Source organism: Stigmatopora argus, chromosome 11 (genome assembly GCF_051989625.1).
Source record: "Stigmatopora argus isolate UIUO_Sarg chromosome 11, RoL_Sarg_1.0, whole genome shotgun sequence".
Classification (NCBI taxonomy): Eukaryota; Metazoa; Chordata; class Actinopteri; order Syngnathiformes; family Syngnathidae; genus Stigmatopora; species Stigmatopora argus.
Window position 1 is genome coordinate 15,380,617 of NC_135397.1, and position 23,384 is coordinate 15,404,000.

The 23,384-nt window shown below is 41.5% G+C and overlaps 1 protein-coding gene across 1 annotated transcript in view; it reads left to right on the top strand.

The window, feature by feature from the left end:
• Positions 1-5,100: 5,100 nt before the first annotated feature.
• pdzd8 (PDZ domain containing 8) overlaps positions 5,101-23,384 on the top strand; it is a 40,396-nt gene continuing 22,112 nt past the window's right edge. The window contains exons 1-3 of the mRNA XM_077613139.1: positions 5,101-6,177; positions 8,576-8,701; positions 20,616-20,718. Coding sequence (XP_077469265.1) covers positions 5,282-6,177; positions 8,576-8,701; positions 20,616-20,718 — 1,125 coding nt within the window. The 5' untranslated portion in view covers positions 5,101-5,281. The remainder of the gene's footprint in view (positions 6,178-8,575; positions 8,702-20,615; positions 20,719-23,384) is intronic.

Below are 23,384 nucleotides of genomic sequence, written 5' to 3' on the forward strand. Positions count from 1 at the left end.
ATTGTGAGGACATTTGTGTGCATCATTTTCGGAATATTTTGAAGGGAATACAACAGCAAACAGACCATCGATAGCGAACATGAGGGTGGAGGCGTGGCAAACAGCTAACCCGGAGAACGACGGTAAAAAAAATAAATAGAATTCAGTTTTGTGTAAAGTTACATTAAACGTATGTTTGAGTCTGTCTGTATATATTAATCCAAGTTAATTTAAATTTGTTTGTTCGGTTATGAGTGCGTTGTCGTGGAAAGTCCCCCCGAACCCCCGCCCCGCCCTCTCTGTGCGACTCTCTCTCCCCTCTGCAAAATCGTCTAATTTTAGTTCTATTAAACACATTTTATTACTATTAAACCACTAGTTATGTGTTACTTTGTTAATAGATGGTGAATTAGAAGAAACAAAACATTTTTTCCAATCCAATATCCTGTTTTTGGTGTTTTTTCAGAGGGTTGGAACAAATTAATTTGTTTTTAGTTCATTTCAATGGGAAACGTTCGTTTGAGTTATGAGAAGATCAACATACGAGCTCAGTCCCGGAACGAATTAAGCTCGTATGTAGAGGTACCACTGTACTGGTAAGAGGAGTGAAACCAAAGCACACAGTCCTGTTGCTTTTTGACAGGAGTCATATAATTTATTTGCACCACACCACCACCATAAGTCAAAACGTGGAATCAATGGCACAGTCTGTCTTGGAACATGGGAACACCATTTCTCATTTACCGGCTCCAGATTCAGACCCTGCAATGCAAGGTTCAAAACAGATAAAGTTAGCAAAGGCAGTATCAGTGGAAAAAAATTGGCTTGTCGTTTACTGCTTTCATAACAATAGATCGATTCATTTTTTTACAGGCAGGACACAAGTTTTGTTTTGGAAAAAACGTTTTCCCTAAAGAATGGTGGTTAAAATAGTCTTGAGGTGAGATCTTAAGCCCGAGCCTGAGCCTGATCCTAAAATGTCAATCATTACTTCGGGTTCGGGTCGGGTCATGCCTAAAATGTCAATCATTACTTTAGGTTAAATTTCTCAACCTCACGCAATAACTCAAGCTCTTTCCCAAACAGAGAGGTGACATTCCCCGTCCCAAGAACCAGTTTCTACACCCGGGGATCGGACCACCAAGGATCCCTCCTTTGGCTGCTGCCCAGCTTTTGACGCACCCGACCTCTTTGGTCCCTCTCATAGGTGGCCCATGTAAGGGGGAACGTACGTCGTCTCATCGGGCGGTGCCCAGTTGGGCCCCATGGGTGTAGGCCTGGCCACCAGGCGCTCGCCATCGTGCCCCTTCTTCGGGCCTCGCTCCAGAGCGGGGCCCCGGTGACACGCGTCTGGGCGATCGAATCCCTCTCTCTCATTTTCTAAACCGCTTTATCCTCATTAGGGTTGCGGGGGGTGCTGGGGCCAATCCCAGCTTTCTCTGGGCCAGAGGCGAGGTTGACACCCTGACTCGGTGGCCAGCCGATTGCAGGGCACAAGGAGACGGACAACCATGTACACTCACACCCATACCCATACCTAGGGGCAATTTAGAGTGTCCAATCAACCTACCATACATGGCCAGGGAGAACATGCAAAGTCCACACAGATGGAGATGACCTGGATTTGAACCCAGGACCCCAGAGCTGAGGCCGACGTGCTAACCACTCGCCCCATCGGGCCGCCCTGCATGTATAGTCAAGTAGTAAAATAATTTTAGGAAGGTAGCTGGGCATATCGTCCTCGATGAACATATAGAGTTCAAACTCTGCTACTGCCTTCAAGCCACGGCTTAAGGCTTATTTATTTTGACATGATTATTTTACTTAATTTTTTAAAATTCATGTTAATTTGTATGTGCTTATTCTTTTAAGATTGTCTTAAAAGGCACTTTATAATATAATAATAATAATAATAATCGGACATAGGCCCTGTCGTCATTATCACAACACAAAAGCCTACTTGTCATCACACGCAGAAACTGCGTGTGACGAAATTGATGGTGCTTCTCCATAAGCTACGTTTAATCGGCAAAAGACCTAATAAGTGTAAGTTACGGACTTGTAATTTGTCATTCCGCTGTTGAGGATACAGGTCGCTTACCTCTCGCTTACCTCTCACTGTCTTCCACTTACCTTTCCTCAGTCAGCTAGTAGGAGGCAGATCACCAACCAAACATCTGTTCATATACCGCAGAGGGGAATGTGTGTTATGTTAGCGCGAGTTTAGATTTCTGATGGATGTGGGGAAAAAACTGTCCTTAAGCCTATTTGTCCGTGCTTTGTGGGACCTATAGCGTCTGCCAGAGGGCAGCAGCTGGAACAGATTGTGACCAGGGTGGTAAGGGTCCCCTATGATGTTCTTGGTTCTGCTGAGGTAACGAGGGCTGGCAATGTCTTCAAGTGAGGGCAGAGAGCAGCCGACAATCCTCTGGGCAGTGTTAATCACTTTCTGCATGGCCTTTTTGTCTGCCGCCGTGCTTCCAGCGTACCACACTGTGATGCCGTACGCCAGGATGCTCTCTACAGTGGTTCTATAGAAGGTTCTCAGAAGATTGGTGCCCAAGTTGTTCTTCCTAAGTACCCTGAGGAAATGGAGTCGTGTCTGAGCCTTCTTCACCACTGCCGTGGTGTTTGTAGACCATGAGAGCTTGTCCGTGCCGTGGACCCTCAGGAATTTAAAGGACTGGACCCTGTCTACACATACTCCATTTATGAGGAGTGGGGCCAGATCTGTGCCGTGTTTGCGAAAGTCCAGGATGATTTCTTTAGTTTTCGTGGTGTTCAGTGTGAGATTGTTCACCGAGCACCACGAAGACAAATTGTTGACCTCATCTCTGTAAGCCGACTCATCCCCTCCTGAGATGAGTCCGACCACAGTGGTGTCGTCAGCGAATTTGATGATGGTGTTAGACTGGTGGGTGGGTGTACAGTCGTAGGTGTACAGGGAGTACAGAAGAGGACTCAGTACACAGCCTTGAGGGGAGCCAGTGCTTAGTGTAATGGAGGAAGAGAGGTGGGGACCAAGTCTAACAGTCTGTGGTCGGTTGGTCAAGAAGTCCTTTTATCCAGCAGCAGATTGAAGAGGATAGTCCAAGGTGGGAGAGTTTGTCAGTCAGAATGTCCGGTTTTATGGTATTGAAGGCTGAGCTATAGTCAATGAAGAGCATCCTCACGTAGTTCCCAGGGTGTTCCAGGTGGCTCAGTGCTGTATGAAGAGCAATGGCAATAGCATCATCAGTGGACCTGTTTGCTCTATAAGCAAACTGGTGAGGGTCAATTGAGGGAGAGATTGTATTCCTGATATGGCGGGCTACCAACTTTTCAAAGCACTTCATGATCACAGGCGTGAGGGCAACAGGCCTATAATCATTCATGCTGCCAATGGTTGGCTTTTTGGGGACAGGGATGATGGTGGCAGATTTCAGACAAGATGGAATGATGGATAGTTGCAGGGAACAGTTGAAAATATTTGTGAAGACTCCAGCCAGCTGGTCAGCACAGGCTTTGAGCACCTTCCCAGGTACTCCGTCTGGGCCAGCAGCCTTCCTGGTGTTCACGGACCGCATTACCAGTCTCACTTCCTGTTCCCGGAACGTCAGTGTATTGCTGCCGGGTGGTGGTGGGGGTGTTGAGACTGGGTCTGATTTGTCAGTCTCAAAGCGGGCAAAGAAACGGTTCAATTTCTCCGCTAGTGAGGCATCTGCATTAACAGACATATTATTGTTATTGTAGTTGGTAATATGGTAATATGGTAATAATAATAATAATTATTATTATTATTATTATTAACTTAATTATTAACTTAATAGAAGCCAGTGGGGGGCAGTCAGGGCCTTCAAGGCATTTCTGCTGGCCTAAGAAATATCTGAATCATATATTATATTTTGTCCATCAATACTTTTTAAATAATTTCAAATTGTCTGTTAGCTTCCTTTCATTGCTTTTCCCCCTGGTTGCACTGCTTCCAGATGTGTGTTTTCATATTGAAGCATTTAACCAATCACATTTCAGCCATTATTTGTTACTAGGGTCAGAAATCTGCCTTAAGGCCTTCACGATCAGTTCTGCGGGCTCTGCCGCTTTAAACAAGCGTCGATAAGACTGTTGCTTTAACCAATCAGATTTCGAGTTGGCAACACCACAATGCCTTGTCACAGGCGTAGGGATACGTCATCGCTTTCACCAACTAGCTAGTCATTAGCCAGAGCTACCAAACTGTATTTGGAGCGGGCTGCACAAGCAAATATAGTGTTGTGTTGATTTAAAGCCATTTTCAAGACGGACTATGCCAGAAATACGACAGGACAGGCTTGACTTTCAGCATTAGCTTCGATGGCGATAAAAAAGAAGGAAGAAAGAAAGGAGGATGGATATTGTGTACAGTTAAAAATATTTTTTGGTGAGTAAACTATGGCTATATTCTTAAATAATATTTCAATTGTGGGCCAAGTTCTGATATCTGAAAAGCTGCAGTGTTTGTATTTAAGCTCCAGTGTTTGTATTTAATCACTAAATGCTGCTAGGAAGTGGATTTTACCCCATTTTAGTGCAATTTTTGCAGTTTCGCGTATGGAGGTATTTACCTTCATTGCTGTCTTTTCCCCCGGGGAAATGATACTCCGGGCCCGGTTCTGATGTCTAAAAAGCTCCAGTATTTGTATTTAATCAATAAATGCTGTTTTCGGCTGGATTTTACCCCATTTACGGGCAATGTTTGCCGGTACGCCATTGACGTTCATCGCTGTCTTTTCCTGGGAAAAGCTCCAGTATTTGTATTTAATCATTAAATGCTGCTAGGAAGTGGATTTTACACGTTGAAGGCGCTACGAGAAAATGCACGAACCGCCACTGCGAGAAGCAGTAAGTGAGGAAAAAAACATGTACATTGTATTGCAATGTTATGGACATAAAGTAGCCCCCAAAAGCCATAACAATTCAAGCCAATGCACTTTCATACCAACAGTGACACAAAGAAAGAGTAAAAAAAAACATTCATTCATCAATCATATGCATTATCGATACCGCCTATTCGAGTCACGAGTGTGCTGGAGCAATTATTAAGATAAGTAGGGAAAAATCCCGTTGTCCATGAACGTCACGCGAGAAACGTCCGCTCTTCGTCATTACGTACGAATCCGTCAACATGTTGGTCCAATCAGAAGGCGATTCCTGAGCTCCGGAAAGAAGCAGATGATATGGCAGCTTCGAAAGCAATCAGGTGGAACTTGCTTTCTTAATACGAATAAAACATTGATTATGTACATACTTTGATGCCGAGAGGGCAACGAGGCATCCGCTCAAAATGATTTATTTAATCCTAATTTCTGCATTCTGTGGAGCAGTAGTTACGTTGATGTTACAGTTCTTGTTGATCTACCGGAGGACCCCGGAGCCCATAGAGAGGACAGAACAGTACGCCAAAATAGTGCCTGATCACGCTTTGAAGGATTACTTTAATGCCCAGCATGTCGATCCAAGCCAGCTGCAGCAGCAGGACAGCACAATCTTGACTGGTTCGAAGCAGCAAGAGGCCGTCTCAGGCAGACAGCAAGAAGCGACGACTGTGACCGGCGGCAGCCCCAAACAACAACAACAGTCGGCGCCTGCGAACAGCAGCGACTCAGCTGATGCGAACAAGCCCGAAAGCTGTCATTTCCTCAATGCTATCTTTTTGTTCCTGTTCAGGGAGCTGCGGGACACCCCTGTCGTCAGGCACTGGCTCACTAAAAAGATCAAGGTAGAGTTTGAGGAGCTGCTACAAACGAAGACAGCAGGTCGGCTGCTAGAGGGACTCAGCCTGCGAGATATTTCTTTGGGTAATTCTCTTCCGGTTTTTAAGACTGCTAAACTTATGAAGCCGGTGCATTTGAACGAGGACGGCATGCCGGAGGAGCTCAATTTTGAGGTGGACATTGAATACAATGGCGGCTTCCATCTAGCCATTGACGTGGAATTGGTGTTTTGGAAGTCTGCATATCTGTTCGTCAAGATGAGGCGCGTGGTTGGCAAACTGAGGCTACAGTTTACCCGCGTGCCCTTCACCCATTGGTCCTTCTCCTTCCTCGATGACCCACTGGTGGACTTTGAGGTTAAGTCGCAGTTTGAAGGCAGACCTCTTCCTCAGCTCACCTCCATCATCGTCAACCAACTCAAACGAGTCATTAAAAAGAAACACACACTACCTAACTACAAAATTAGGTAGGTTATTAGTGCAGTAATACCTTGACATACGAGTGCCCCGACACATGAGGAATTTGAGATACGAGTAAAATTCCGAGCAAATATTTACCTTGAGATACGAGCATTCGAGACAGCAGTGAGAGGCTGCTTATGTTGTCAGTGTTCTGTCTTTCCCGCCACATCTCCCTTGTGCAAAGATCTCTACGTGCACTGGGCAGAGTGTTGCATTTTTTCCGTGTTTTTGTTGTTGTTGCGTTAGTCAGTGCAAAATTAAAGGACACACAATGGGTCCAAAGCAAGCCAGTGCAATGAAGGTTAGTGCAAAGAAAAGGCGCATGATGACAATCGATATTAAGCACGAAATAATGGAAAAACATGTAGTTTATGTGTGACTGAGCTGGCTCGCCAATCGGTATGGAAAAGCAGGAAGTTTACCTTGAAAGTCACGGTGGAATACAGTAACCCCTTTGCCTTGGTTATTGCATAAGAAGGTTTATATTTAGTGTAACGTAAGAATAAAACTTTTAAGTGTGTGTGTGTGTGTGTATAGGAATCTAAGTTCATTTAAGTTAAATTTAAAGTTTGTTACGTTACGAGCGCATCCATCAAGCCTCTCTCTCATCCATCTGCGAACTCCCTGTTGTATTGAATAAGGCCTCATTTTATTATTAAACATCATAACCACTAGTTATTTGTTACTCTGTTATTAGATGGTGAATTACAACCAATAAAAATATGTTTTTCCATTATAATATCCATTTTTTGGTGGAACGTTGATTTAAGATACGATTAAATCGACATACGAGCTCAATCCTGGAACGTATTAAGCTCGTATCTCAAGGTATGACTGTACAGTCATACCTCTACTTAAGAATGCCTCTAGGTGCGAAATCTTCGGTTTACAAAAGCTTTTATATGCAAATGAGCGCCGCGAGATACAAAAAACATCCAAGTTACGAAATCCCCCAAAAAGTAAATGCATTCCTTATCTGTTATATTATTTAGAAAATATTGTCACAGATTCATTGATTCTCAATTTAGAACCTCGCTATACTCAACTGTGCTCTTATTGGCTGTCTCACAATCACCCTCCATTTTTCTTTGACCCATTTTCTGCTTGAACTTGTGCTTGGAAGAAGCTGTGGCCGAGTGATTAGCAGTGAGCTACCGTATTTTTACACCTGTAGGGCGCACTTAAAAGTCTCCAATTTTCTCTAAAAGGATTGATGTGCCCAATCGGTCGGTACGTTTTGTCTGTGTACTAAACTCAGTTTTTGTATGGCCCTGACCGCTTGAGTGACTGGTTTTATTTCTTGCCAGCACGCTACTTGTTGCGATAAACCCAGCGGACGTTCACCCTAAAAATAGGGGAGTGGCAAGGCATTTGACTTCCGTGCGCTTGCAGCGCTTTTAACCCTCAAAAACACTATCAATACTTAAAGAAACAGCATATCAGAGCTATACAGAGGAAATGCCTGGCGTGAATGACAACACAATGCGGGTGTGAACGCTTGGAAAATGGACTGAAGCATCGAACACAATTTAACCGCTTTGCTAACGGATGGCTAACATTGTAGTTCGGGCAGGCAGCGCCGCACGAGTTACGTGACGATTTGGAATGAATTGTCGATGCCGATATAACAGCGAGGAGAATCAAAGGCTTGGGAGTGATGCGTGTCGCGAGTTACAATGGATTGTGGATGACTGGGCTCAGGTGTCAGCCAGCACTGTTCGAGCTTTCCCCAAAGCTGGAATCAAGTTCCCGGAATACACAACTCTGACTGACAGTGGAGCCTAGCATGTTAAATGCCGAACTCTTTATATCAGTGTACCTTTGACCTAAATAAAGCATTATCAAACATAGTTTTGCTCGTGCTGTCTTTAAAAAAACACTAGTGCCAAGCCTAACTTACGCTAGCAGCTAGCATAACATGCGCTAGCGGGTAGCATAACATACGCTCGCGGCTAGCATAACATACGCTAGCCTAGTGTCATGCTAGCGCCTTATCGGACGAGGTGGTGTCCAATGTATTGACAAAAAACAGAAAATATACCCGAAAATGAGACTGTGCCCTATCACACGGTACGTTTTATAGGTGTGAAAATACGGTATATATGTATGTGTGTATATGTATATCTGTATCTCTGTATATCCTTCCATATTTCCATTTTTCTTTCCTCCCTCCCATTTGATTATTACCGTCATGGCAGGAAGGACACGTGAAGTGTGAAGTGCTGGAGGCAGGCAGCTCCCATTAAAGAAAACAATCACACACCTGATTTTGAGACTTTCTATTTCCATGAAAGTATACTAACCTTATAGAGCTGTTTTGCAAAAGTACATACATTTTTGTGTTTTGTTTGTCTAATAATAATTAAAACTAATGGTGTTTTCATGTTGTCTTTTCGAATTCAGATACAAACCTTTCTTCCCATTTCAAGTGCAGCCACGGCTTGGATTGAACTCTGATCTAGAATTTTCAGTCCAGGACAGCAGACTCGTGGAAGGTCGGCTCAAAGTTACTCTAATTGACAGCAGCAGGTCAGTCACTTGTATTGAACACTTATTTCATGATCTTGTGTTGTACAGGTAATTGCATTTATCCAATATTGGTTAATTGTGAATCGACAATGTGCCATTAATACATTCATCGTTGATAATAAAATGTGTATGCACAGTGCAATGTACTTTGGTTCCAAAGAAGCAGTGAAAACAAGATTTTCTACAGTGATTAAAATCCACTTATTTTGGATAAGCATATTTAATTGCTCCTGAGTGGGGTCCAGTTAACCCACTTTTAAGCCACTAGATACATTTTTATTGCAGACCTCTCAATGAACCTATATTGTCTTGGAATCATATAGGAAATCACAAATTGTGATATAAATAAACAAAATAATTTATAAAACAAAGCAATCAAGCATCTTACGTTACAAGACAGTCATTGATACCTGAACTAAAATATTGAAATGAAAATTGTCTATTTATGACCATCTAATTATTGCCCTTGTGTCAAAATTATTCGTAAAAAAACTTTTGGGTCGAAAACACTATACAGTAATAATTTGACGTACGAGTTCCCCAACATGCGAGAAATTTGAGTTTCGAGGAATATTCCAAGCAAATATTTGCCTTGAGATATGAGACAATTTTGAGATACGAGCATGCGAGACAGCCGGGTGGCTGAGTACCCGAGAGGCTGCTTATGATAACAGTGCACTGTCTTTCTCGCCGCATCTTCCTTGCGTAAAGATACCTACGAACACTGGGCGTTCAGGGTGCATTTTTGAAAACGTTTTTTTTACCTTAAGTGCACAATTAAGGTAAAAACAATGGGTCCAAAGCAAGCCGGTGCAATGAAGAGTAATGAGAAGAAAAAGCATATATATATGCATAGTGGTGTACACGTGACTGAGGTGGCTCGCCAATATGAGAGAACTACCTCGAGATACAAGCTTAATGTGTTCCGGTACTTAGCTCGTATGTCGATTTACTCGTATCTCAAATGAACGTTTCCCATAGAAATGAACTAAAAACAAATTAATTTGTTCCAACCCTCTGAAAAACACCCAAAACAGGATATGGGATTGGAAAAACATTTTTATTTGTTCTAATTCGCCATCTATTAACAGACTAACAAATAACTAGTGGTTTAATAGTACTAAAATGTGTTTAATAGTACTAAAATTAGACAGATTTAGCGGAGGGGAGAGAGAGGGACAGAGTGAGAGCAAGAGCGAGAGAGACTTATTGGACGGCAACGCGCTCGTAACATAACAAACTAATTTAGATGAACTTGGATTACGATGCAGACACACTCAAAAATACCGTATTTTCACGACTATAAGGCACACCGCATTATAAGGCGCACCCTCAATGAATGAAATGTTATTTTTTTTTCTCTATATAAAGCACACTGGATTATAAGGCACCCTGTCTATTTTGGAGAAAATTTAAGACTTAAGTGCGCCTTATAGTCGTGAAAATACGGTAAGTTTAAGCTAACCTTACACTAAATTTAATTCAAATTTAGTTTTTAATTTTTATACCTTTCTTCTCCCGGGTTGGCTCTATTTGCCGTGACGTTATCGTGCCATGGCGCCGTCAACATGCAGTTTCGTGCATGTCATGTTTTTATGCGCATTTAAGCATTTAAGCCGTACCCTCCATTCAGTCCTCATTTTTTCGTCCGACAAAAGCGGCTTATATGCGAGTAAATACGGTACTTCAATATGTACCATCCTTAGGCAGAAGGATGCAAAAAAGGATATCGCGCCTTCCAAAGGACTAACCATGATTTCCAAGTTGCACAGTGACACTCATAACGAGATGGGGAGCCTTCTTTTAATATGAATAAACGATAAACAGTTAGCGTGAGAAAGCGGGACCGAGTCGATAATTTGCGAAAAAGCCAGCAGAATCTATATGGACTTGAAAGCAAAGCAAGCATCTGAAAAAGGGGACTATTCGACACCAGCTGAACCCTTCAAAGTGAGTCGTGGCTGGTTCGATAATTTTAACAAAGAAACTGGGATACCCTCGGATCTGAGGCATGGAGAAGCAGGAAGTTCCGACTCGAAAGCCGCGGTGGAATACATTAACATCTTTGCTTTGGTTATTGCACAAGAAGGTTTTAATTTAGTGTAAGGTGACATTAAAACTTATTTTTTAATGTGTGTTTAGTAATCTAAGTTCATTTGAGTTACCGTATTTACTCGGATATAAGCCGCCTGCGCGTATAAGCCCCACCCTTAAAATTACCTTAAAATTGTTGAACTTTGCAATTTCACGCGCATAAGCCGCACCCTTAAAATTGCCTTAAAATTGTTGAATTTTGCAATTTGTCGCGTATAAGCCACCCCCTGATTCTCAATTTTCACCTCCATATTTATGGGTTTAATAGGGAGTACAAATCTGTTACTTTGAAGGGAAAATCAAGAAAAATCATCACACATGGTATTTCTGAGATACTGTATTAATCAAAAGCACGTTATTAGGGTCAATTTTATAAGTTATATATGTATATGCATATTATTAGGGTCAATATCACAAGTTAATATGCCGGTCTTTGTAAATGCAAAATATCCAATTATTCAACTTGAAAAAAGAAACGTTTATCTTGATGAGAACCCGATGCTTTTTAATGACATAAATTACAATTTTCTTATCAGAAGTTTAAGATGTGGCAGCCAAATTGCTTCTAATGTCGAAATATCTTGATTTTTTTTCAATGGTTCATATTACTGCAATAGTTGTCACTTTCGAACAAGAAATAAAAAGAAAAAAAAGTCAAAGTGGAAGTTGGTTTTATTTCATAATCACAAATGTACAATCATTTCCTTTCTGTGTTCCGAAAAGGAGGGTGTTGGTTAGCAATGAAAGGAAGCTGACAGGCAATTTGGAATTATTTAAGTATTCATGGGCAAAATATAATTAACATCAGTCTGTGATTCAGATATTTTTAGGCCAGCAGAGAAGGCCTTGCAGGCCCTGACGGTCCAGCACTGATGACCCCCCCTCACGAATCTCGAAGAATGGAGCAATGGATTTTTATTTTTAAAAAATAAATAAATCTATCAATTAATTTCTGTCCTATCAAACTATTGGTTTCTGCTGCAGGACAGCGATCTGAAAAAAATTAAACCTTGTAGAATTGCTTAGTTAAACCTGGACTAAAATTGAATAATTTCTTTTTAAAATTACCTTAAATTAAAAGTTAAAAATGCTACACTATGGTTCAGTTTATTTTTAATGTATTTATTCGAGGATAACGCGCACCCGTGTGTAACACGCACCCATAATTTGTGACAAAAAATTGGTATAACTTTTTTTCAGTTTTTCTCAAGGAAAATATTTATTCACAATATATGGTACAGTAACCTGGTAAAACAAACTAGTACCATTATGAACACTTCTCAAATGAAATTTACAATTTTAATACCTTAAACTCTAATTCATCATCATAATATTTAATTTTTTTCGAAGTCTGGTTCATCATCAGATTCACCAAACAATGGCTTCCATTCTTCTTGAGCTAGGATAGTGCTTTTCTTTTAATTTTTACCCCTTTCACTCTATAAACTTGCCCAAAGCTATTTGTAGAAGGCTGGCTTTTGTGAAAGAAGGTAGATTATCGCCATCTGGTGGACAAACAGGTTTTACGTCTCCCATTATAACGGAGGGGACTTTTTCACCAACGGAGGGCAGTTTTTCACCGGGATTCGTGTATAACTTGCTTCAGTTTTTTGGTTCAAAATTTTGGGCGTTATAGTCGAATAAATATGGTAAGTCCTCCACAGAGATGTGACTTGTCACCAGGTTTTGCTGGCATGTTATTAATTATGGAGCCAATTACTGTATTTACTCGCATATAAGCCGCATTTGTCGAACAAAAAAATGATGACTGAATCGAGGGTGCGGCTTATATGCGCATAAAAAGACGACGTGCACGAAGGTGACAAAGACGAAACGCCATAACGCAAGACAATGCGGCCGATACGGTCATTTATTTCAAAATAGAGAAAAGATTAACATATAAAACGCTAAACAAAATTTATTTTGACTTCTATGAATAAAATTCTAGACAAAACGTGAAAAAACTCATTTGTGTCTGTCAGTGCTCGCTCAGGGCGTCGCCATCTTACCTCGGGTACCTCAATCTTACCTAGTTAAACGTGCTCTGACTGGCCCGACGTGACTAGCCTTGATAGATGTGTTCGTAGCGTTTACAATGTCACCACATCCCAATAGTTGTTAAGGCTGATCAAAGGTCTTGCGGTCGATCGTTAAAATATCAGCCATGATACCTGCATAATGTGTATCTCATGCTATTATTGAACCCAGAGACTTGGTGAACACTATACTGCTACGGACACACTTCCTGGTTGTGCTTACATTACTTCCCTTTTGAAAGGAAATGATTGTACATTTGTGATTATGAAATCAAACAAAATTCCGTTTATTTTTTTTTTCTTGTTCGAAAGTGACAACTATTGCAGTAATATGAACGACCATCGAACAAAATCAAGATATTTCGACATTTAAAGCAATTTGGCCGCCACAACATGTTAAACTTCTGGTAAGAAAATTGTAATTTCTCATTAAAAAGCATCAGGTTCTCATCAAGCTAGACTTATTTCTTTTTTCAAATTTAATAATTTTATATTTTGCAGTTACAAAGACAGGCATATTAACTGCCTTATGATATTTTCCCTAATAATGTGCTTTTGATTCACACAGTATCTCAGAAATACCACATGGGATGATTTTTCTTAAGATTTTCTCTTCATAGAAACACATTTGAACTCCCTATTAAAGCCATGAATATGGAGGTGAAAATTGGGAATCAGGGGGCGGCTCCTACGCGAGAAATTGTGAAATTAAACAATTTTAAGGCAATTTTAAGGGTGCGGCTTATACATGCGGGCAGCTTATATGCGAGTAAATATGGTACTTTCTTTTACTTCATTTTATAGTTATTTCTTTTGGTTGTCTATGTAAAAATTTCTAAAACTGGTCTTAGATTAGGTTACATTTAAGTGCCTCATTTCCAGGAAGAAAAAAAAATATTATTTCCGTATTTTCCGCATTATCCGGCGCACTGCATTCCACGTTATGCAGAGCTACGGTAGAGGCTGGGGCTACGTTATGCATCCAGTAGATGGTGCTGCGGTAAAGGGATTGTCAACAAAACAGTCAGATAGATAAGTCAAACTTTATTAACAGATTCCAAATCAGCTTTCTGACAAATCCCTTCACTCCCAAAATGAATAAACAACTGTTTTATTATTTTCTCCGAGGTAAAGTACTAATGTTTATCTTTCAACAACAGCAAGGTATAACATGTAAGTGCAACATTTATATTACATAGTGTAGGGGACCTTTTCCTCCATTCAGTAAACACATAAAAAAATATTCTGATGCTGTTACAGTACATTAGTGCAACCACAATATCGTAACACTCGTAATAGTGCAAAGCAATAACAATCACATTAATAACTCAATGTTGTTCCTGCGGGTGAACGTGCATGCTCTCACGTACACAATGAGGTACTATAACATTCAGCTGTTGACATCCATATTCACAAGATGACCAACCTTGTTCAACTGTAAACACAAAAGAAACAAGTAAAGCTCACTTTATCAGTTCATTCCTCATCTATAAATCCCTCAAATTCTTCGTCTTCAGTGTCCGAATTGAACAGCTGGCCTAATGCGGCATCCAACACGCCAGGCTCCGTCTCATCAAAGTCGTCATTAATCGAGTCCGTGTCGCTTTGGTTGTCTGGCAGCTGAGTGACAATTCCTGCCTTCCTGAAAGCTTGAACCACAGTCGAAACTGATAAGATCCACTGGCAGATAGTGGCGTATGTCATCCGGCGCTGTCTCCCGGTCTTGGTGAACGTATGTTCGCCTTCTATCATCCACTGCTCCCACACATTTTGCAGTCTAGCTTTGAAAGCTCTGTTGACGCCAACGTCTACCGGCTGGAGTTCTTATGTCAATCCACCCGGTCTCTTCAAATCAAAATCTAATCAAATCAAAAGCCTTTATTGTCATCATACACAGCTGCGTATAACGAAATTGGTGGTGCTACTCCACAAAGTGCGTTTTCCCAGTAAAAAAAAGAATAAATAGTAATATAAAACTATAAAAAAGTCACATCCTGGCAAGGTAAATTCTAAAATATTGCACAATCTAAGATATTGCACATTGTTACTGCACACCCCGAAGTTATTGCACAGAAGGGATTGTGTGTCGTGCTAACGCAAGTTCAGAGTCCAAAACTGTCCTCTAGTCTATTTGTCCGTGCTTTGTGAGACCTGTAGCGTCTGCCAGAGGGCAACAGCTGGAACAGGTTGTGACCAGGGTGGTATTGATCCCTGACAATGTTCCTGGCTCTGCTGAGGTAACGAGGGCTGGCAATGTCATCCAGTGAGGGCAGAGAGCAGCCGATGATCTTCTGGGCAGTGTTGATCACTCTCTGCATGGCCTTTCTGTCTGCTGCCGTGCTTCCAGCGTACCACACTGTAATGCAGTATGCCAGGATGCTCTCCACAGTGGCTCTATAGAAGGTTACCAGAAGCTTAGTGTCCAAGTCGTTCCTCCTGAGTAACCAAGGGAAATGGAGTCGTTTCTGGGCCTTCTTCACCACTGCTGTGGTGTTGGTAGACCAGGAGAGCTTGTCCGTGACGTGGACCCCCAGGAATTTGAAGGACTGGACCCTGTCTACGCATACTCCATTTATGAGGAGTAGGGCCAGATCTGTGCTGCATTTGCGAAAGTCCAGGATTATTTCTATAGTTTTCGTGGTGTTTAGTGAGATTGTTCACCAAACACCACGAAGACAGTTTGTTGACATCATCTCTGTAAGCAGACTCATCCCCCCTGAGATGAGTCCGACCACAGTGGTGTCATCGGCAAATTTGATGATGGAGTTAGACTGGTGGGTCGGTGTACAGTTGTATGTGTACAGGGAGTACAGAAGAGGACTCAGTACACAGCCTTGAGGGGAGCCAGTGCTCCGTGTAATGGAGGAAGAGAGGTGGGGACCAAGTCTAACAGTTTGTGGACGGTTGGTTAAGAAGTTCTTAATCCAGTAGCAGATGGAAGAGGATAGTCCAAGGTGGGAGAGTTTGTCAGCCAGAATATCTGGTGTTATAGTGTTGAAGGCTGAGCTATAGTCAATGAGAAGCATCCTCACATAGTTCCCATTGTGCTCCAGGTGGCTCTGTGCTGTGTGTAGAGCTACGGCGATTGCGTCCTCAGTGGACCGATTTGCTCTATAGGCAAACTGGTGAGGGTCAACTGAGGGAGGGATTGTATCCCTGATATGGCGGGCGACCAACTTTTCAAAGCACTTCATGATCACAGGCGTAAGTGCAACAGGCCTATAATCATTCAGGCTGTCAATGGTTGGCTTTTTAGGGACAGGAATAATGGTGGCAGATTTCAGGCAGGATGGGATGATGGATTGTTGCAGGGAACAATTGAAGATCTTTGTGAAAACACCAGTCAGCTGGTCAGCACAGGCTTTGAGCACCTTCCCAGGTACTCCGTCAGGGCCAGCAGCCTTCCTGGTGTTCACAGTCCGCAGTACCTGTCTCACTTCATGTTCCTGAAGCTCCAGTGTACTGCTGCAGGGTGGTGGTGGATGTGTTGAGACTGGGTCTGATTTGTCAGTCTCAAATTGGGCAAAGAAACGGTTCAGTTCCTCTGCTAGTGAGGCATCTGCGTTAACAGACACATTATTGTCATTGTAATTGGTAACATGTCGTATTCCCTGCCACACCTTCTTTGGGTCATTTCCTGTGAAGTGCTCCTCAATTTTTCTTGTATATGCTGCCTTGGCCTTTTGAATGCCTCTCTTCAGCTCTGCTCTGGCAGTGCTGTATTGTACCTTGTCCCCTGACCTGAAGGCAGTGTTACGGTATTTGATGAGTGCCTGTGTCTCACTGGTCATCCAGGGTTTTTGGTTAGGAAAAACCTGTATCAGTTTATTAACAGTGACGTTGTCCGTGCAGTTTTTGATGTAGGAAAGTACAGTGTCCACCGTGTAGTCCTGGAGGTTGTGGTGTTCAAAAAGTTTCCAAATGTTGCGGGAAAAACAGTCCTGTAGCTGAAAAAGGGTGTCCTCGGGCCATGTTTTTATTAACTTTATTTGTGGCCTTGTTAGCCTCCGGAGTGGGGTGTATGAGGGGGCGAGGGACAGTCAGAGATGGTCGGATCCAGCAAGGTGAGGGAGGGGTGTGGCTCTATAAGCATATTTGATGTTAGAATAAACATGGTCTAGAGTTTTTTCTCCTCTGGTGTGACACTTCACGTACTGGATAAACTTAGGCAGAACAGTCTTTAAACATGCTTTGTTGAAGTCACCGGCAACAATAAAGACTCCATCGGGTTGGTCAAGCTGCTGTTTGTTAACAGTCGCTAGCAGGAGGCTAAGTGCCGTGCTAACGTTAGCATGCGGTGGGATGTAAACAGCCATTACAGTCGTACCTCGTGTCAAAGCTGGATTGCCTCGACAATAATCTTCCTACAGAGGAAGCAGCAAAACACGTGGTAGTTTTTGACTCCCGGCCGATGGAGGTTATCTGGGAGGGAGGCCTCATCCTGACCGCTCTCAAAATGGCCGCTGCTCGCTCCGCTTCCTTTGTTCTTGGCTAGCCTCCACCCTTCCTAAGAAGGGGGGAAGCGGACGGATAGAGCTGTCCACGTGAAGCTCCCTCAACCAGATACACCGTTCCAACGGACGGTGAAGATATTTAATAGAAGTAGGTGGAGACAAACTTTAGGCGGGGATACAGAGGGTTGTGTTATATACAAAGTGATGACAGGCCTTGACCTGTAGGTGTCAGTAAACATTCTATTCTAGTGACTTTAAATTCATAAGGGTGCAGAAGGGTGCAAGATTAAATATAAGAACACAATTCATATTTCACACCTCGTGATACGACAGCTCGTCATACAACATGCTCGTGGTACGACGAAAATTTCGATTCGCTCGCGATACAATTAAAATTTCGAGATGCGACCAAGCAAGGTGGCCATGACATGAGAGGCTGTTTATCATTGTAGCGCACTGTCTTTTTTTGCCGCATCTATTTCGTGTATAACAATATCTACGAGCACCGAACGAATTATTCAGACGAGTTTTGACCAGAAAACGCCCAACGCGCATGCGTGGGCAAAAAAGGGCTTTCTGGGTAATGAAGTATACTGGTGCACACAACGCCGATAGGCAATGGCACTCTTTCTCAGAATAAAACTTCATTACCCACAATCAATACGTGGGTAGGCTCAGCTGTTGCATTTCCTGTTATTATTTTCTAATACGAGGAGTATTATATTACAGACGCTCCCCTACTTACGAATATTCAACTTACGAACAACGGTACATACGAACATGTCTGCAAATTGCGTTTAAGTCCAAAAATGTTCGCAAGTCCAATTTTGTATTTCGCGCCTTTTTCGGAGTAGTACTTCTTTCCGCCGCTAATACCGACGCCTGGCGCTGTGAGAGCTCAGCTCACCCAGCATCTACCTTCTTCTTCATTGCAATGCGGAAGTGCGTGAATGTATCTCCAGTGTGCAAAGAACCTTTTTCATTTGTATCATTAAATATCTCATGCATCCAATATTGAATATGGTTGGTAAAAAGCTAAAGGCTTCTATTGAAGGAGTTGCAAGGAAGAGGCAAGCCATTTCATTTGAAACGAGTGGCAATAATAACGAAGCTTGATGCGCGTGAGAGTGGTGAGCGTTTCACGGGTATTGAATCGTTCGACCGTCAGTACCATTTATAAACAGAAAGATCGAGCAGCAGGACCCAAATATTAAACGTTGCACAAAGTTTGCAAATCAATTGAATGATGCCATACAGTGCTACCGCATCATTTATGATGAAAAAAAGAAGAAAACTGTGCAATCGTCATTAGGTCGCTTCTTTTGGCCAGTTTCTAATACATAAATCTCTCTCTCTACAGTACTGTACATATTCTCTCCATTTTATTAAATGTTTTTTTTTCAGTACAAACCAATGCGTGTTGCTTATACAAGCCTTAAACATACAAATGCACTTATATAAACCTTCAATATACTTATATCGGCCTTAAACATAAATTATAATACAAAATATAGCACTGAATCAACTTACAAACAAATTCAACTTATGAACAATCGCTCGGAACCAATTGCGTTCGTAAGTAGGGGAGCGTCTGTACTTCTCGTTCGCTGCTCATAAGAACATCAGCGGCACCGGCTCGCAATTCCCTCTTTGTAATATTTCTGGTCGCAACTCTCTCTCATAGGCGCCGTTCAAAGCGGTTGCGACCAGAGATATTACAAAGGGGGAGTTGCGAGCCACTGATGTTCTTATGAGCAGCGGAGCGATCGCTAATATTACAAGACTACTTCTCATTGGCAAGTGGTCATGCGTTATCCTATTGTGAGGACATTTGTGTGCATCATTTCGGAATATTTTAAAGGGAATACGTAGTACAACAGCAAACAGCCCATTGATAGCGAACGTGAGGGTGGAGGCGTGGCAAACAGCTAACCCGGCCAGAATGAAGGTAAAAAAAGATCAAAACAAAATTAGAATTCAGTTTTGTGTAAAGTTACATTAAACGTATGTTTGAGTGTGTCTGTATATATTAATCCAAGTTAATTTAAATTTGTTTGTTCCGTTTACGAGTGCGTTGTCGTGGAAAAATAAATACGATCCCCCTGCCCACTGTGCGTCTGTCTCCCGTCGGCAAAATCCGCCCAATTTTAGTTAGATTAAACACATTTTATCACTATTAAACCACTAGTTGTGTTACTTTGTTAATAGATGGCGAATTAGAAGAAATAAAACATTTGTTCCAATCCAATATCCTGTTTTTGGTGTTTTTTCAGAGGTTTGGAACAAATTAATTTGTTTTCAATTCATTTCAATGGGAAACGTCCGCTCGAGTTACGAAAAGCTTGTTATACGATCTCAGTCTCGGAACGGATTACGATCGTATGTCGAGGTACCACTGTACAATGACAATCGTTAGCTCACTAGGTAGATAGAAGGGCCTGCACCGTACTGTCAAGAGCTCTAAATCCGGGGAGCACTGAGTGTTAATGATCCTACTGTTGCAGCACCAATTGTTGTGTATGTACATGTTTCCTTAGCTTAGCAGCTAGGCCCGCCCGGCATCCGCGCTTTTGCTTTCTTTCCCTTCGCCGCCTCCGTCGTACTCTGAGTGGGCTGACTATCCTCGGAGATCCCGGTGGTCTCGACAAAACACCAAACTGGAGAGCAAAGAGCCGCTGCACCCGTGCCGCCATCTACCGTCCCATGAATTTCTCTCAATCACTCACTCATTTTTTCTTCATCCATCCATACCTCCTAGTTAGCTTTGGTGACGACGCCGGTTGGAAAGTTTTCTTTTGGCAAAGTCTTCCTCTTCAAAATAACCATGTGTGGAAGTTTCTGGCCATTAGCCTGGAAGGCGAGAACTACAGTGAAGGATGATTTCTCATTCCCTATGGTGCGAGCGTTCACCGTACGTTTTATCCACAGTGCGGTTCACAGGAATATCAGGAATATGCTGCTCTATTACCATGTTCTACTGCGTGACTGATTGCCTTGCGTTTAAACTCTGCGTTGTACGCCTGTCTCTTAATTGGAGCCATTTCAGGGTCTTTACACAAACACACAAATGGAAATGAAATGCTGTTTTATATATCCCAGAATGCACTGCGCACTACTTCTTCTACGGGGAAAATTGAGTCAGCGGCTGCTTATCGTAGTTGCGAGACCTGTTGCAGCTCAATATTGGTCCATCTATAAGGCACCCCGGATTATGAGGCGCATGGTCAGCTTTTGAAAAAAATGGCTTTTAAATAGTTTGGAAAATATGGTAATTAGTAGAAGAAACTTTTTTTTCCTTGTCTGATCCATTGTTTTTCCCTTTGTCTGCAGACTTTTTATCCTGGGCTCATATGACAGAGAAACCTATGTTCACTGCACTCTGGAGCTAAGCAGTCACCAGTGGAAAGAGAAGACGCGTAGCTCGATCAAACGAGTGAGTAACGTCTGACTATATTTTTTTCTTGTTATTTTTTTATCTTCTAGATCTTAACTTAAAAAAAACAATTACCATATTTTCACACCTATAAAGAAATAATAATAAGAAATAAAACCAGTCACTCAAGCGGTCAGGGCCATACAAAAATTGAGTTTAGTGCACAGACAAAACGCACCGACCGATTGGGCACATCGACCATTTTAGGGAAAATTTTAGACTTAAGTGCGCCCTATAGGTGTAAAAATACGGTAATGCTAATGCTATATTTTTCATACGACATAGAAATTTCCTAAAAAATATAACAATTGGGCAAACATCTTGTCCAAAACAAACATCATCAAGTTTGCAAAAATTATTTTGACAAGAACTCAGTTTAAAGTATTTGTTCCTAAATGAATGTAGACATGAACATTCATTATGGTCTAACACAATCACTTCCTCCTTGAATGCCATATATTGGTTAACCGTGGTGTTATTGACATGGTATTACAAGCCAATTTTCATCTTCCTTCCATGAATGAAATTATCCCATTGTTGACATTTTGAGTGGCAAAGGACATTTTGAGGCCTGAAGCAAACCTTTTATAAATGCCTGCAATTTTACAGATAGCACAGTTATCGCTCCTTGACGAATGACCATTTTAGTGTGAAATGCCAGTCGCAACTACTGGCTTTGGCTCCAGCAAATCTTATTGTAGGCTTCCTTTCCTTACGTAGAAAAGTGATATTTAAAACATTGTTCAAAAGAGGATTAATACTGCTCATGGGAAGCTATTACGTTTACACTGCTTTCTGAGATAAACTCTTGGCCAGCAGGTGGCAGTAATATACAGTATAACTTCTCACCATCTTATCTTGCTATTGTTTCTCTCTTCCTTCCTCTCAGTTGTCCTCTCCCTTCATTTCAACAATAAGAGTTAATGTAGTGTATTTTTGTTATGTTTGGTAGAAAACATCAAGCTTGTGTTTAGTGATAGCGGGTGATATAAAAAGTAGGTCTTTGTTTTAGTTTCTCTTTTATTTTAAGTACATTAGAGCGAGAACAAATGGCAAATGCAATAAATTGATGCAGTAATGTATCTTTGTGTGCGTCTAATGTATGAAAATAAACTTGTTATATGGATGTTCCCATTATAGTCCAAATTTTCGAATTTTCAGAGGAGACCTTGTAATTGTTCTCTGAGGACATTTCAAGCCATTTTACGTTGAAGAAAAATAAGATATATAAGATTAAAAAAATACTGTTATGGTTCTTGGTGAATAGAATTGCTCACACATTGATCTGAAGGTAAGCGGTAAAACTGCCATTAGATTTAACCTTTTTTGAGCTGCGGCACACGATTTGCATCAAAAAAATCTCAAGACCCAGCACCAGTTGAAAATCTTCTAATTTCAAACTGTGACCTATATTAATAATATAAAGTCATTCTCAATAGGAATTAAATAAACACCCCAAATTTTCCAAAATCTCATTTTTCACACCGACCTAATGTCACACCATAAGTTGGTGTCGGTGGACCCCGAACAACTTCCGGTTCGAGTGATGGAAAAATAAGTATTGTAACGTTTTTAATCTCATAATTTTACGACTTTTAGTCTCAATATTACGTGGAAAGCAATGTTGTGCTCACGCCAAATTTTGATGCCCTTGAAACCAGACCACTCTCGATTCACGTAATGTAAAAACAAAACAAAAAAACTATTACAATGTATGAATTCTTGAGATTTCTCACGGAACACCTGACCATTGCTCACGCCACACCAGTGTGTCGCGGCACAGTGTTTGGGAAACACTGCTACTATTCCAATTTTACATGACAATCCAGAGGTTTTTTTTTATTAGTATGTGAACTTTCTCATCTTGACACTTAGCCTTATCAGTGCATCTCTCTTCAACTGTGTCAATTCAAAGACTGTGTAGTTTTTTTTAAACCAATGAATGGGAGAACTTGATTCAAGGTGGCATTTGAGTCTGATTTATCAGCCGTCTGCAGTCGGTGTGTCCCCAGCAGTACAACATATTCAGGATCAAAGGGTTTGCCATCTGGAAAAGGTCAAATCGCCATCTTATCTACCATTTACTCATGATTGCCTCGCAAGAGCGTTCCTACTGTAGCTTTTGCTCATAATAGATGTTTTTGTTGTGCTTTTCAGAGTTTTTTTTGAAAAAAGTATCTACCCTTTCAGAGCCCCATTTCAAACACCACAGTTTTTTCGACGTTATAGTCTGGATTTTCATTACATCAGGCCTTCGCGTAATATTTATACTACTACTTTTATAAAATGTATTGGTTTTTTTTTTAAATGATGGTTTTGAAAAGTTATGAAAAATCTGTGCCTGTAACATAAATAATATAGTCTCAGGGTTTTTTCCCGACCACCATTTTTTAAAACTTTAGATTCACTAGTGGCAGTATATCGCACTAGGATGGATAGATCCACACCTGCACTTATCAGCAACTGAATCACATCCCTGGATTGAGAAAACAGGAACACTCTGTACCACGCTGACTGAATGATTTGTGATTGATTTGTTGAAAACAATGACGTGACGGATGGCAACATACGTAGTACCATGCCAGTAAACAACAGGTGCAATGTCAAATGTCCCATTTAATCTATTCTTGGATCAGCTGTCCAAACTGTGAAAAGGCACAGTTTGG